We start from the raw sequence: 17,298 nt of genomic DNA, 5'->3' as shown, positions 1-17,298 counted from the left end.
GAAAACCCTATTTGAATATGCATTGTGGCCAGCCGTCTTTGATGGCACGGTACGGTAGGGGATAGGTACGGGACAGGTACGATCGAGGGTAATACGACAACGTCTCCCGTATCGTACCGTACTATCAAACACAGCTGGCCACATACAGCTGCCCGCAATATTCAAATAGGGCTTTCAAAAGAATGAAGTTGAAGACACCACTGCAGCTGTACTTATGGTTGATAAATATGGTGGTAAAGACACACCTGGCAATATGGCGGTAAACACACGCCTGCCCACACACGCTCTCTACAGTGCGTTTTTTTATAAGAGACCTTTGTCGATTTTGATTTTTTAGTTTGTTCTCATTCCAAATTTGAAATTTTTTCTTCACAGCTGCGTTTGTGTGGGTCTTGGATCGAAGAAAATTAAGTTTGGGAGTCGGAATAATAGTAATTGTCAAAGTTAGATATTCGGCCGGGTTTCGGCTGGAAATCCGGTTTAAAATGGTTTTCAGTGGATTTTGATTTTAAAACGGAAGTTTTAGCCAGGAAAGCTCATCACTTGCATGGTGCCCGGCATGAGTTCGAATCCAGATTTTTTTTCTCTTCTTTTTCGGTATACTGTAGTACAGCGCATGCATGTACATGTACATGCACATGGCTGTGCAGTTGTGCACTGCTGTCTGCAGTTCTCCTAACCTTTGTAGGAAATCAGTGAGTCGTGACTTTTCACGACTTATTGTGGCAAACTGTACTGAATAATTCAAATCCTGTATTGCAATTAGCTCAATAAATCAAAACATTCCAGCATGCATGTAGGAAACTTCCCTCGATCACTGAAAGAATGTTGTGAAAATTCAAACACCACAACAAATCACAAAGGCAATTCACACAGCTCCCATAAAGAGACTAACAAAAAGGAAGCATGAGCAGTTTTACAAACACACACACACACACACACACACACACACACACACACAAACACACACACACACACACACACACACACATAATCCAAATAGGGCACAGCTGTGTCTGGTTCAACATCTGCGAATAGTAGAAGACCAGCGAGCGTCGAAACGGCCCCAATAATTCCGTGTTTTGTGTTGTACTTGTGACGACAGTATTACACAGTGAACAGATGTGCTCGGACAGCCGACGACGTATCATCATTGGCGCCGGCCTCGTCGGTCTCCAGTCACGAACACATCAGCGCAGTTTTTCACGAATCTGTCCTGTCCACCAGTATGCAGAACAATAACGCGCTTGCCTTTACCTGATGGTGCTTCGTTTGGTTGCTTGCCTATACACTCCTGTCACCATTGTCGGACCACCTCCTAGTAACTGTGTGATGCGCATTGACCCACGTCTCATCCAGGTATGTCTCACAGGTAGCGATGCCGCCATGACACAATCCTGTGCTGTTCCATCATTATTTGTGTGATACCTCTGGTCTTGCCACACTGGAATCCCATGGAACGCAACATTTTCCAAGAGCTAGTTTTGCTCATGTCTGGAAAATCGTCGATGGTTTCTCTGCAGCGAGCAGGAACTTTGTCCAGTGTTGGGTCCTCCTTCGCAGCATAGAATCCGTAAATTACTTCTTATACAGTCCAAAGCAAATCCGTCAGGGTTGAGTAGTTTCATGGCAAGAGTCTCACATCGGGGATTGTCACTCTCGTTGCCTTCATCACTGGAGACAGACAAGGCCAACGCAGCACGCTGATTTTCGCCATCAGCATCCCTGGTACATCTGTTCATGGTGGAAATGCTGACGCCACACGCAACAGCAGCATGACGAATGGAATACTTGGGACCAATTCGATGCCCAGCCGCTAGCCATTCTTCTCCTCGTCTTCGCAAAAAAATGTAAAACAGACACCACCATGTACCATGGCCCGTTCGCGTTTTGTTATAATCATGTGGCATGTTGAGAGAACAAGTTGCCACGAACGAAAAGACACTCGAGAAAAAGCAAAATAGGGCCACAGAGCTAGAGCAGTCAGCAACAAAATGATTCCTCCGGCCACGAAGCAAGGAGCTCGAAGGACACTCTGAACAAGATGGCGAAATGCCACGAGTCACACCTGGTTTTTCGAATTTCGCGCGCAGATTTTCGTGACGCAACTCGCATGACATTTTCTCAAAAGTGTCCTTGAGTACGTTCTCCAGGTTTTCAGAGTCTATTATAAAAAAACGCACTGTAAGCTGCAAAGTTCTAGCACAGAGCTCTCCTTCTAACCACCACCACCATCAGTTCGCGCCTGGCGCCTAGTCGATGCATGGTTGGCGGTATCCGACATAGCAGGCTGGTACATCAAGTAGCGCATGGCACATAGAAGATGACACAGCAACGACATAGCTCGATTGCGACGTAAGTTTCGTCCCCGCTGGACTCATCAGGCAATCTTCTTCTTGGATGTCTTCATACGGAGCTTGACTCGGGAGAATGAAGTTGAAGACACCACTGCAGCTGTACTTATGGTTGATAAATATGGTGGTAAAGACACACCTGGCAATATGGCGGTAAACACACGCCTGCCCACACACGCTCTCTAAGCTGCAAAGTTCTAGCACAGAGCTCTGCTTCTCACCACCACCATCGTCAGTTCGCGCCTGGCGCCTAGTCGATGCATGTTTGGCGGTATCCGACATAGCAGGCTGGTACTGTCGAAAGATTAGGATTCCCAATCTCTCGATTTATCAACACAGGTCACAAGTCCGATCTCACATCTACAGGTGGCACACATCATAGGACAAATGAGTCTGTAGTAATCGCTCTTTCCAGAATAATACTAGAGAACAACAAAACTGAAAACCACTCGTGTCCAAGGAGAGCAGCATAAAAACCCACCACCGTGGGAGAAGCCAACACATTCGCAAAAGCGCGCCAAACTGTGCTGCATGCACGTGCCTTGACAAGTACATGTACAGTCATGCATACGTGGGCCAGAACAAGTCATACAAAGCACGGAAACGTGGGCATGGAACTAGCGTTTTGTACTGAAACAAGAACAGGCACAAACATGATACAAATTGCGCGACAAGGTCGCCGCGACAGGTACATCAAGTAGCGCATGGCACATAGAAGATGACACAGCAACGACATAGCTCGATTGCGACGTACGTTTGGTCCCCGCTGGACTCATCAGGCAATCTTCTTCTTGGATGTCTTCATACGGAGCTTGACTCGGGAGAATGAAGTTGAAGATACCACTGATGGTGGTGGTGGTGAGAAGGAGAGCTCTGTGCTAGAACTTTGCAGCTTAGAGAGCGTGTGTGGGCAGGCGTGTGTTTACCGCCATATTGCCAGGTGTGTCTTTACCACCATATTTATCAACCATAAGGGCTTTCAAACGCAAGATAATAACGTAAAGCAACTTGGAAGAATGGGTATGAATGCGAAGTGTATGGGAGAATGCATGTGGGGCGATAGTGCGGGTTCGAATCCCAAGTAATGCCTGAAAAATAGGAGAATTGAAAATTTTATAGCATCCACTTTCTTTTTTTGCCGTCATCAAGGCGGTAGACGGTGTCGTATTACCCTCGACCATACCTGTCCCGTACCTGTCCCGTACCTTTCCCGTACCTATCCTGTACCGTACCGTACATTCAAAGACGCCTGGCCACAATGCATTTTCCAATAGGGCTTTCAATTACAAGATCATAACGTGAAGCAACTTGGAAGAATTAGTATGTATGCGAAGTGTATCGGGGATGCATGCAGGGCAATAGTGCAGGTTCGAATCCCAGATTATGTCTAAAAACAAAAAGTAGAAACTTTTAAGAATTTATAACATCCCTATGCTTTTTGTTGCCTAGGTCATCAAGGCAAAAAAGCTTAGCGTAGGGCCCTGAGCTTCCAAGCTCTCTCGTTTACTTAATTTGTTTGTTCGTCTTTGGTATTCTTGTGAACCACTCTATCACTGCTGCCGTGTTCCTCCATGCATTAATCTGCAGCTGGGGGTAGAGCTGTTTTAGAGCGGTGTCCAGTATAGACTTCGAGACTATGCCGATGTCACTATTTGAGGGATTAATGAGCCGGCATGACAGGGACCGGCAAAAGTGGTCTTTATGATACTTCAGCGTGATGTATGCGTCCTTCTTCGCCATTGCGTCCATTCTGTCGTCCAGCTCTAGCGTCGCAGCAATTGTCTGAGCTTCCGAGTTGATCTGGTCGTAAGTCTCTGCCGGTGTAGGTTTGAACTGCTTGGTGATGTTGTTGCTCAGCAGTTTGTGTACTGCTCTTTGTTAGAGGTGAAACGGTTACCCCTTAAGGTAACAAACGGGTATCCGGCTTCACAGGCGGATTAACGGGTACCCTTTATCCGACATACCTTTCCCCAAAACGCTGCATTTGCTTGTGATCGTAAGCGAATTGCAGGCATTCTGATAGGAGAGAGATTTTCGGGCAACAATTGCTACAGTAGCCTTCCGGATTTCACGCCAGGAGGAAATGCGAAGTCATACAAGTACACTACACCGCGACAAGCACAGTTTGCGAAATCACTGCGCTACATGCTAACAGTCGAAATTGTCGTAGCTACAATGGATTTTTTTATTTTTAAAGAGAACACAACTCTACAAATCATGTTGAAAGACAAAACGTACATTGGACTGGGTAGGCGCTATCCACAATGCCAGTTAATAGCTGTGCTGATGAAATACATGGACTCTGCCGACCATGGGTCTCGGCGTCACAGTGCCATGTATGCATCAAAATTAATCATAAGTTTATAATGAGCCAACATAAGAAAGTGACTGAAGACAAAAAATGAAATGAAAAAATAAGACAAAACAAACAAGAAGGGAATAATAATAGTGGAAAAAAGGGGGAGATTGAGAGATGTGTGGGTAGCTCTCGAGTGATGCGGCAGGGTGAATCTAGACCAGAGTGGCTGGCAACTTCATCGCAGGTGTGTGCAGCAGTGGCTTTCAGAGGTGGTCTGTAGCCCACAGGCAGTCAGTGTGCAGCAAGTGCTTCCATGCAGCTGGCTTGAAGCGGTGCAGCCGTTGCAGGGACATTGATGGCTGGAACAGGGAGGGTGGCAGTTGATTCCACAAACTGATGTGGGCAAATGGGAAGGACCGCCTGATGTACTCCGGTGCAGCTGGTGGTAGGGTATTGAGGAGCTGGTGAGGATGGGTCATTGCATGCGTGTGTCGGGTTCGTGGACGAACCACAGTGGGTGCAGCTGGTGGGACAATGTTGGTCAGCTGTTGTGGGCTTTCGATGCACTGAAGCTTGTACATGTAGCACAGCTCAGAGAGAGTGCGTCGTGCAGCCAGACTCTGGAGGAGCACATCTGGTCCTATGATGGCCATTGCCTTCCGCTGAATGCGGTCGAGCCTGGCCAGATGGGTCGGGGCAGCAGACATCCAGACTAGTGGAGCATACTCCAGCATAGGGTGAATGAATCCTCGGTAGACACTAAGACGGCCATTAGTGTCAAGTATCCGCGCGGCTCGGCGCAAAAGCCAAAGACGTTGACTTGCTCTCACCGCCAAGCTGCTGATGTGCTGGCGAAACGAAAGCTTTGAGTCGAACAATATACCCAACAGCTTCAGTGTTGATGCCTGGGCAATGTCGACACCATGAGATGCCTGGAGTGGCTGGGTCCAAGGATCGTGTGCACAGTAGCTGCTGTGACTTGGATGGCTAAAATGTCACCCGCCACCGCTCACCCCACTCTTGAAGGCCATGTAGGGCATCTGGTCGGGAGGCATTGTGGGGAGCAGCAGTTCCTGGTTGCAACAGGCTGTATAGCATGGCGTCACCAGCAATGGAGCTAAGGCGCGTTCCGGGGGTAAGACATTGGTCGATGTCGCTGACGTAGATAAGAAATAGAGTCGGCCCGAGGATACTTCCCTGAGGTACTCCTGCGGTGATAGGCTGAGCAGATGAAGCTTGACCGCTGACCACAACTTTCAGTTGGCGGCTATGTAGGTAGTCCTGAAGCCAAGTCAGTAGTGTACCCCTGATGCCAGCCCGTTCTGCCTTGTACAGGAGACAAGTGTGCGACACGCGATCGAACGCGCCAGCTATATCCACGGCTATCACTTGAGCAGATCCACCGTTTGCAACAGCCTGGACTCACTCGTTCTGCAGGGCTGTCAGGACATCAGCAGTTCCCCTGCCTCTACGGAATCCATACTGGCTGTCTGGAAGCAGTCGGTTCCGCTCAAGATGTGGATACCTTGATATGTACTTGTAGCAGGATTGAACGAGGAAAAACACACTCAAAACTGTGCGCTGAACTGTACTACTGTACAAGCAAGCTTCTAATACTGTACCCTACAATCCTACACGACTAACGGGTACTCGTTTGCTAACGGATCAGCAGCTAAACAGACGGTTACCCGGGTTACCCGGATCACCCCTTTCACCACCACTCTTTGTTAACTGCGTAGAGGTTTCTGGTTTTGTCAGCTGGCACGATGATGTGCGGTGGTGCTCTGATTTTCTGGATGTGGCTTCGGAGCCGTTGCTGAAAGGGATCAGTGACTCTACAAAACGCCTTCAGTTCGTCGACTTGGGGCGGGCATTTCCGGGGCTTGAGGCCATAGGTGTCCTTTGGATCGTTGGTTGTAGGTCCTTCCAGGTAGAACAATGTCTTGCACCGCATCCGCTTCAACACCCTTTCAACCTTCTCGATCAGCCTTGTAAGTGCAGGTGTGTTCTGAGGGGATGGGAATGTTCTTCAGTGAGTAGTCCAGATGTAGCGGTCTTGGGTTGTCCATCCTCGAGTATGAACAGCCAGGGAGAGTGCTCAACCCTGGGAGCAGGGGAGCGACCTGTAAAACAGAGAAGTTCCAGGCTGTCCAAGAGAGTGCTCAACACCGAGAGGCAGAGCTGGTTCAAACAATAAGGCCTGATTTACAGGACAACGATTGAAAAACGTTTTTCAATTGTTTTCGAAACGTTTTTGCTGCTTACACGAAAACGATAAGCGTGCAGACTGCAACGCGTTTTGCGGCGCGCAATGGTCACGAACGCACGAACGCACGTACCGGAATGCTAGCGTAGCGCAGCTACCTTGGATCGTGATGGCGTACTTATCCATGCGCTGTTGGGTTTGTTCCTCGCCGAACGGCTTCACCTGTACATTTACAACACCAACGTGTGTTGTTGACACCAACGCTGCAGTCACAAATGACGCCTCAGCACCGGAGTCCAGGAACACGTGAACCTTCGCCTTTCGAGTTCTTCCCTCAACTTGTGCAACTCCGCTCATCAGCCGCACACTTGCTGAGTGTAGACAGCACGATCCAACCTTCTCCTCTGTTACTATCTAAGTCGGTTTCTCCCGGCTGTAACCTGCTCCATTCAACACATCATGTATTAGCAGATGGTGCTTCCCCTGGCATTTTGTGCACCTCAAGCCTGACCGATAGTCCCTTGCCACATGGCTATACTTGAGGCAGTTCCAGCAGAGTCTCTCTCGCTGCAGAAAACCTTTCTCCCTTCCTGTGGCATCGACTTTAGCTGCTTCTCTGCATCTGCGACTAGGTGAGAAAGTACTCATTATGTACAGTAACATTGAGTGCCGAAGAACAACTCTCCTTTTCCTAGCTTGAACTTTCACCTGACGACGGACAAAAGCAAAAAATAGCTTTCAATGTTTTGCCGAGAGTAGGTAACAAGCTCATCAGCTCAAACGCCTTACTCTTGAAGAACAAAAAGATTACAATTTTTGTAATGAAACAGGCTGAACACTAAACTCAGGAATAACGGGGTTTCATGTAAAGTAACTTTTTACAGTTCACATCCACTCTCGGACACTAGCGAAATACAATAAGAACAAGAAGCTGAAATCTGGAAAACAAGAACATTGCTGGTCTGAAGCCGGGACCCCATCCTAGGTACCTGAATGCTATTGCATGGTTTTAATGGGCATGAGTAGACTGTAAACATACTCTTAACACACCCTGATAGATGCAGGACTAGATGAAAAAACACAGGCTAACAGCTGGATCTTGAGTACCTAGCCGGAAAATATAAAAACGCTCCGTAACGCATGACAATGGCAGGCCTCTATCAGCCACATGTAAGGTGCTGCCAACAAAATTGGTCTCTGGAAATTGGCGCAATGAGCATAACTTCGGAGTTTCCACATCCCGAACAATTTGACTGTGCCGACACCTCTGTATTCATTACAAATTGCTGACTGACCTTGACATTGAGTTCCATTTCCGTGGTAACCTGACTTGCACAGACACATGTATCCGCCATCATTATCAATGCAGATAGCATCGACATGGCATGGGCTAGCCGGCAAACATTCATCAATGTCTGAACAACAGTAGGTAAGCAGAATGCAAGGGGTTACTAACTGATTACATACTGCATTGTAACCATGGCCAGCGTCATATAGGCACAACAAAAACAATTCAAATTCATCAGACAGATCTAATAGCCTCAATCTCAATTGCTGCGAAAACAATTTGATTTTTTCTCGAGATTATAAACACTTGTGTCGCTGTCGATTGATTCTACAACTCTGCTATAATCTATACTTGTCCAAATTCTGAAACCAGCAGAACATGTGCACAGATAAATCATGCAAACTGCTGCTGCACAGATCATTTCAGCGGACAGTGGGGTGTTATGGCAGAAGCAGCAGAGGATGCGGCAAAGAACGAACAAACACAAAAAGGAACTCTGACCAGCTTTCAATACCACACAAGAAAACAGGAAATGGTTTGGTTTGCAAACACTGCACACCATCATCAAGTAGAGCATGAGACTCTTAATCTCAGGGTCGTGGGTTCGAGCCCCACGTTGGGCGCCAATGTTGTGGAATTCCCCCCCCCCCCCCCCCCCCCCCCCGCTTCCCGCCACACAACCACTCTCTGACTCATTCAGGCGGGCAAGAGGATAACACAGTTACTTGAACAATATCTCTTGGAATAAATAACTAACTGGTGGGCGGGAGAACGGGGGAGAAGAGACAACGAATTAATAAACGAAACAAAAAACGAAGTCTGAAGAAAATGTTGAATGGCCTCTGCTGGGATGACGACTACACCATAGCTCAGTGATAAGAGCATCGCTGGCTACAAGCCAAGGTCCCTGGTTCGAGTCCTGGGGGTGACAGTCAATGTTTTCTTCAGACTTTTCCGTTTGTCTCTTTCCCTCAAACCAGTTAAAATAATAAACAACCAACAGTTATAAACAGAGAAAAGGCGAACACATCGAAACGACCAATCAGGGACTAATACGTACAGAACACATGACCAGGCCAAGACAACCAGACCACGGACGAATCACACATGGCTCTCATTCCCAGACCAAACTAGCACTGTGCATGTACAGCATTCATTTGACAGTCACTCTCACACAGACGGAAGTACATCCTCACACTCTGACAACGCGTAATCTTGCATGCACCACATGCCATAAACGTCACACATCACACCATACTCGCGCGTACACTTAGACCATATATTATGACATCAGACACTGGACACCACCAGACAAGAGCCAAATACAACAACATGCGTAAATCATAGTCGAACAGAAATCCGCAACAGTATGGTTGAACTGTGTGCCATAATCATCGACTCGAGTACTATTTGAGAAAACTAGCGAGCATTCGACTGAATACGAGTATTCTATTGACCAGACATAAAACAATGCACGCCTACACTCTTGCAAAACCAAACGTAGTACACCTGGTACGCATGATTGTTGTCTTGCTTGCAGCCTAGTTCGGGAAATACTCGCAACTACTGTGTTATTCTGCTAAGTAGGGACAAATAATATTACATGTTGGGGGTCATACTACTGACAGTAATTTTTGCGAAACAACGACTCGCTCATTTCAAATTTTCAGTAAAGGGTGTGTTTGGTTGGTACAAACTAGAACAGGATCCAACAGCTGGTGCACATGGAGCAGCCTCATGCCAACCAAACGGTACTCCAGAAACAGAGCACATTTTTGTGAAAAATGTGCCCAACTTTGTTCATTCTCCAAAATGTTTATGAGTCACCATGGTCACTTTGTACGGTACAACGAGTTCAACCCAAAAAAACGTATGCACGTGATCATTTGGGACCAAAATCGATGTTCCTGCCAGGTTTTACTGTGAACAAGTTAAACTGCTCGGTCTGCTCCCGCCTCGAGGCCGGAGCAAGCAGAACATGTTCTGGTCGACCCAGAACAGGTGCAGTCCCAACCAAACAAGCTGTTCTGGTGAATCCTGTTCTAGGTCATACCAACCAAACGCACCCTAAGAAGCATGCGTATTCACTTCACTTACTATGCTGACACTTGTCTCCGTGGAATCCTTTCCGGCAGTTGCAGGTGCCATCTTCAGTACACTGACCGTGATTCAAGCAATTGCATACTGCAGCAGTGATTGGGTGTATACACGTATTATCCAAAGCACACGAATGGAAATAGAACATAGTATATTGGATTCTCAAGAAGTTGCTGCATATATTTTGATCATCAGGAGATTGTCTAGACCTCAAAATACCTATTTAAACCACTCATTCACCAATCCCAGGTATATCCGAAACATACTCATTCGAATCTTTTCTTGTACATAAATGGAACAAATTGTCACCCACTTGAAGTCGGATTATGCTGGAAACCCTGGCATGGAAACTGGGAAGTACTTGTCTTGTCTGGAATTATAACTTTCCATCGTCCATGTACCCATGAGTCTTAGTGTGTTGAACTGCTCTGGTGGTGGCACACACAAACAATGCTATCAATACCTTCGGAGATAACTCACCACGTCAAACGTACAACGAACCAGCATAGTCGATGCCGGTAGTTGCGAACGGCCTCTCGTGAACAACTCGGTCTGTTGGCAGCGGCGGGCAGACTTCTGAGGCAGCCTTAGCCTTGTTGCGGCGGCATATAACACATCACTGAGTAATGTTGCGTAGCGGTCATCGACCGCCGATAATCCAGAATTTCTGATGGATGTACAACAAGACCCCTTATACACCTTGGTACATGCTTTCGACATGCGTTTTCTCTAACAGCTACTTGGTCAGATGATGTTTACCTATTAGAACTGGGTGCTTGGCTCCATACGCCAACTCGCTGTAGTGGAGTCGTCCCCCCGGCTCTGAGCTACCCATGCTCATCCAGAAACGGTGCAAGATGATACACCTTCGACCTAGCCTTCAATGGTTGACCTTGCTTCATCAGCTCAAGATCCTCAGCGAAACATTTGGCTTAAACGATGCAGTACAATACGTTGTCAGCTGCAAAATAGTTTAGTAAGAGGCTCAGTGTGCTTCCACTGCAACATCCGAGTCGCCATGCCCTGTGCCCACGACCACTTACTGAATCGGAGCCACCATTCATTATCAGATTCTCGACTACAGGTGGTGGGTGACACTCGCACTTCTACACTGGACTCTTCAGTACCAGCGGTTGAGGATGCGGTGGGCCAGTCATCGGGCTCCGTGATCCAGGTTGGCCCGCCCAACAAGAACGGACTACGGATCTGCTGTGCATGACTCCCACGTGACGGAAAATCTGCCGGGTTGTGAAGGCCCGGGCAATGGTTCCACACAATGCCGACCTTCTTCGATATCTCTTGGTCTTGACGGACGCGGTTCACCACAAATGTTTTCCATTTGTACGATGGATTACCGATCCAATGAACGGTTGTGAGACTGTCAGTCCAGCCATAGACGTGCGTGAAGGTCACACGCAGCTGCTTCACCACAAACTCAGCATAGCAAGCCGCTAGACATACTGCATGTAACTCAAGGCGGGCTAACGTGGGCGGAGACACCGTTGCCACTTTGACCTTGGCAAATACCAAGTGTGACTCTCCATTGATGACTGCATACAAAGAGCATCGAAACGCTTTCTCACTGGCGTCCGCGAAGGCATGGAGCGCAATAGGCATGTCAAGATTTCAGTAAAACCAACGTGGTATGTCAAAGCCTACAACTTCAGCCAAGTCTCCCCGCCATCTGATTTAGCCACCCACACTAGTAGCAAGTATTACCTTCACTGGGGGCAGGGGTAACTGCAGTTGGATCCCAGGACGGATACCCTGATGACTCGGAACACCTGCTGAACCGTGATCTACGAGACCTGGCATTCTTGTGTCTAGAAGCACGTGATTTCATCATTCCTCTTGCAGTAAAATCCAAAAACTACACGCAAAAAGCCAAAAACTCAGTCTCTTTTGCATCAACTGCTGCACCGAAAAATTTTGGTGGCGCAAGGAGAAGCTTGTCGTTTGGAGTGGCAAGTGATCACCGCTGCTTTTTCTTGTCAGAGTCAACAATACACTTTGTTCTGCAGCGTTGGGAGTGGTGTTGGAGTAGAAATTGGTGACTAGACGTCGCGGAAGGGCGAGCTTTCCTGCGCAGGTATGAGTTGGGACGTATTTTAGAATGGTCGAGTGGAAAATTGTTTATTTCAAGAACACCCAAAAAGGATGAGGGGGGACATGTCCTCAGTGCTAGAAGAGGTGTTCTACTATCTGCCGGTGTATAGTGTTTGCTAATTGAGGACGTAGCTCGCTGTTTTATCAGCGCTTGTAATTTGGCTATTTTCAAGACGATCATTTGTTGCGTCAAGGGATGATTGCCCTCGTCTTCTGGGATGCTGGCGTGGCTAAGTGGTGCTGCCCCAAGAACTCTTCGAAGGTGAGGTAATGTTGGCTTGATGGAGTTTTGTTCGTAGCTTGTTCTTGTACGCTGTGCCGTGGCTCGTTTGTAGACCCATAAATCTTGCCAATATTGGGCCAATATTGAGGGGTATGCCAATTTCATTGTTCCCTTTTGTTCCCTTCAAAAGATTTTGTGCGGGCTTTGGAATGTGGATCTACACCCCAAAGCAAACCTACCTGCAAAATTTGAGCGAAATCTGGGAGATCGACTTGCACATATGCTGTGGTTTTCTCAGACATGCTCTCTTAAGATGGAACAACTAAGCTTGGCATGGTACAGTCACCCAAATGGACTACAGACGAAGGCACACTCTTCGGGATAATTCTCTACTGGAGGACCTACTCATCAAGTGTTGGAACACACAGCTTGAAGAAGTCGGATGTTTTGTTCCCTTTCCAAAGAAATGTTCTGCAATTAGTCAACAGAGCAGCCAGCAAGTACACCATTCCTACAGGCTGTAGGCCCACCTTCTGCTGCTTTCGCATATCAACATATGCCCAGAGAGTGCCAAATGTCCACTCCACTGAAGTGCGAGCAGCGCTCATTGAAGAAATGAATTCCTCTTGCTGTATGTTGATGCCTGCACATTGGAAGCCTTTCATGATAACTTCACTGAGAGGGTACGCCGCATCACCGTACAGGGCCCAGAAACCACCATCGGGTCGGCGCATGTGTTGCTGCAGTAGAGGCACCAGTTCACTTTCCGTGAGCACGCCTGCATCATGCCGATGGCGACCCTGGATAGGACGGTGCATGTGGCAAATCAGTCCATCTGGAACTGCGACAACACACTGCTACTTAACCGCATGGGTATGCTTGTGGCCATTGTAGTATACCCGCTGGTTCAGTTCGGGGCGGCAGATGGGGCGAATCGTACCGTCGATGAAGCCCCACACAGGCAGATCAACTCCAGGGCAGGGCCATGGCAGAATAGTGGATGTATCAAATCTCTTCCCCTTATTATCCAGGTACTGAGAGGTGAAAACCATTATTACTGGTGATCATATGGATGCTGGAAGCTTATCTTAGCAAGTGGTATTCCTGCCTGCAGACAACCTGTCACTGATTCCACTGTGTGAAAAATGCCTTATCCCAAACAGGAGACATTAAGTCAGTTCTTGAGAGATGATCATCAATTGAGATCCCTCCAACTCGGGGAAAACACATGGTAGGAAGTTATTGTACCATTCTACAGCCTTTGCTTGTGGTGGTTTCTTCTCCTCTTGGTCTTGTGTAGATAAATGCAGGACCAAGATACTCCTCTTTTTTTTATAGCATTTGACTGCAGGCTTGGCATTACAACCGTCCACAACTACCAGTACCTGCTTCACTAGAAAAGTCGGGCACGCAATGCTGAGAGCTCATATGGATTTGTAACTGAGTCCTGGAGTACGGGTAATTCTAGTTTTTCTTCGAGCCTCCTGGCCTTGGCTGGACATAGCAAAGACAGTTCTTTGGAACGCTTTCCGCTTTCTGTTCATAGCCGCTCCTTCATCCTGGTGGAAACGCCATTGCCAGGGTCTGAGGCACAATGAGAAAACACATCTTCGTCTGTCTCCTCCATGATCCATGGCTCTCCAATATTTCTAAACAAACATCTACTCCATGTAAATCATCGTTTCGAATTTGTGGAACATCTTTGGTTGTAGTGCCTCGGCTCATTTCAAGTCCAAACTCTATTACAATACATCTTCCACCATCCAAAAACCGTTTAAAAAACATCCTAGGGCCCCATGGGTGCTGCCTTTGGCTTATATTATGTGTCGTATTTCTTTGACTCCGACTGTACGTACATGACTGTACATTTACCGGTACGTACCTGACTGCATTGCTACTAACAGCGAACAAAGTGCTAAAAGTGTTACTTGTCCACAAAGTCATGTACGGCTACAGGTACATGGTAGAATGTGCTCCAACCGTAGATCTACGCATTTCAGACACGAGGAGGGTTGGATCTCATGACTGCATATAGCAGATTGTTGAGAAAAAGAACAGGGATTTCAAAATAATTATCTACTATGCAATTTGTAATGCCGCTAAAACATCACACAATGCTCGTTTTGTTTGAATCTAATGCTCCATAATGCTCTGATGCTCGGATAGTCTCATAATGCCGAATATAATGCCGGCATTATCCGCTGGACCCTATGTACGTCCAGATGCATTCATGCCGCTTTCAGGGCGCCAAAGGCCGTACAAGTTGAGGGTGCCAAATGTGCACTATAGGCTGGATTTCACGGAGCGCAACTGAAGTTACCAGAACAAAAACATTCCGTTGAAGCTCTATTTGGCATATTATCATACGAATAACAATTGTAACATACCGCAGGATCTGCCGTCACCTGAAAACCCAGAGTTACACGTGCAGTTGTAGGACCTAACCGTGTTGGTACACGAAGCATTGGAGTCGCAATTATGAATCTGATGTAGACATTCATCTCGCTCTAGACCACCAGCCAGGTTGAAACACAAGGAGTACATAAATGTAATGAGCCTCAGGCTGAGAAAAGGGTGATATTGGTATTTTTGGTTAAATTGAGTTAGACAGCATACCTAAAACTCAAAATCTCACTGATTCATATGCGGAAAGCCGTGTTGAAAAATCTCGAAGTATTTAAAAGTAACGGGCACAGATGTGAAGGCAACTTTACAGAGCGAAGGTCTGTACCCTGCTTTCAAGTGCCCTTTTCTCAGTTGTGCGAGTGAGGCCAATAGCACCCTTTTCTTAGCCCTAGGCTCTAAAATGTACGAGGGACAAAACAAACTCACGTAATGGATACAGTTAACACTAATACACTGCCGTTAATGATTGACACTAATTCTTGGATGTCATGAAATATGCTAAGCTGATGTTTGAGTGCTTCTCCGTTCCATTTTTGTATTTGTTGTTGACCGTCCAGTGCTCGGATCCAGCGGCTAATGCTCCGAAAATGGTTTGTATAGTTCTTGTCATAATGCTCCAAAAGCTACTCTATAAATGATAATTTTTCATCCAACACTTGCACCAAGAGTGAATAGCAACTGAATAGAGCGGTTGCCAGTTGACAAACCCCTTTTTTACGATGCAGTTGCGTGATGCCCACCACTTTCTGAGTGATTAATTATAATGCTGATTAAACGTAATCGACTAGCGTGCTCAATTGTCCGAAGAGTGCTCAATACCCATATAGGGGCAGATGCACACACAAGAGGGAGAGAGACAGAGAGGTAGTGATGGGGAAGCTGTGTTTTGTCATTTCCAAAATCGACCCGATTTTCTCGCGTAATCGGCTTCTTGATTGGCTAGGACAATGTCCAAATTCGGCCATACTATGAGCCCCAAAGTCAGAATTTGGCTAAAAGCGGTACTTGAACTCTTGAAGTCACCTCATACAGTATACTGAGTATAGATTAGGGCTACAAGGAATATGTAAAAAGGCGACGTGGAGACAATAATCTTAAAAATGCAATGAATATAACTAAATGCGCACTCATATCACAACCATGGGAAGGAATAATGTATTCCAAAACGTTTTCTTGTCACAATTATCAATAGAATTCGTGACTAAAGAGAATGATCAAACTGCAATGGGATTTATACACTTGGAGTGGAACAGCGAGGATACAAGCATAGAATATTCTCTTGTTGACCCCTAATCTTTTTTTGCCATAGTTAAATTGGCTCACTATCTGAGTTCAGAATTAGTCGTGTGCACAGGTAGTCGGGTACCCATGCTACCCATGCTACCCGTGAGAACCTCGGGTAGACTGGTACAGAATAACAGAATAGTACCCGGAAACTTGAAGTCGCAGATGACATCATGTACAGTGCACGTGTGCAAATTCATGTAGTACTCCGCACGTCTACCCAGTATGTAAGGGAAAGGGTGCAATGCGGTGTTACCATGGAAACATTACCCGGTCTGCTACTCGTGCAAAACTACCCGAACCCGATACCCGAAGAAAATGACTTCCTTATAACCATGTATAATTCTAGTTGAGGCACAACAAAAACCATCTCTTTGTCTGTTTGATAATTACTTCATGAACGTCTCTTTGATCCTCTATGCACGGCTGTTCCGAGTGCGACATTTATCAATATGGCGGCGTACCATAGCAACCCGCATCGCAACAGCTTGCGTACGCACAGCGGGCCGACGCTCGCAGTCTTTCTGCACATTTTTCAAATTTATCGAAGAAAGTTTTTGTTTTTGGGGCGATGAACTCGTGCCTTGGAAAGGTCATATGAGGCCATGCTGGAGGAGAATAAGTCTACCAAGACCTGGAAGCCTCCCTTTGGCGAAGTACTGAAGTTAGTATGTCCTGGAGTCAATACAGGAATTGTTTTCAAGACGATGCAATGTAATGTAGTGCATCATGGAATTAGTTGTGTTTGAAACTTCGGAACAAGAAGGGGGCACGTTTGCTTGACTCACTACCATCATGACGTGAACAGATGGAACCCCACTGCTCTTATTCTAGAACATGTTCTCCCCTGAGGACAGCTTACAGCCAGATTTCCGTGCACAAGAAAAGAGCACAAATAAATCGTTAGACTGATTGCAATTCATCTTGGAGAAGGAGAATTCGATCGTCTGCTACTCTCTCAACGCAAAGTTGATGACATAGCAGCTACATGTACGTCTCTTCATGCGTGTGCTCTTCACCTTTGGGGATCAATGT

General features: G+C 46.7%; 1 protein-coding gene across 1 annotated transcript in view; it reads right to left on the bottom strand.

Annotated features, from left to right (window-relative positions):
- LOC135821742 (fibrillin-1-like) overlaps nt 1–17,298 on the bottom strand; it is a 94,257-nt gene that overhangs the window by 11,648 nt on the left and 65,311 nt on the right. Inside the window, exons 8-10 of the mRNA XM_065334739.1 lie at nt 14,961–15,080; nt 10,245–10,331; nt 8,155–8,274 (exon numbers count right to left, since the gene is read on the bottom strand). Of these exons, the coding sequence (XP_065190811.1) occupies nt 8,155–8,274; nt 10,245–10,331; nt 14,961–15,080 (327 nt within the window). The remainder of the gene's footprint in view (nt 1–8,154; nt 8,275–10,244; nt 10,332–14,960; nt 15,081–17,298) is intronic.

Source organism: Sycon ciliatum, chromosome 7, assembly GCF_964019385.1.
Source record: "Sycon ciliatum chromosome 7, ocSycCili1.1, whole genome shotgun sequence".
NCBI lineage: Eukaryota > Metazoa > Porifera > Calcarea > Leucosolenida > Sycettidae > Sycon > Sycon ciliatum.
This window is presented reverse-complemented; position numbering and strand designations above follow the sequence as displayed.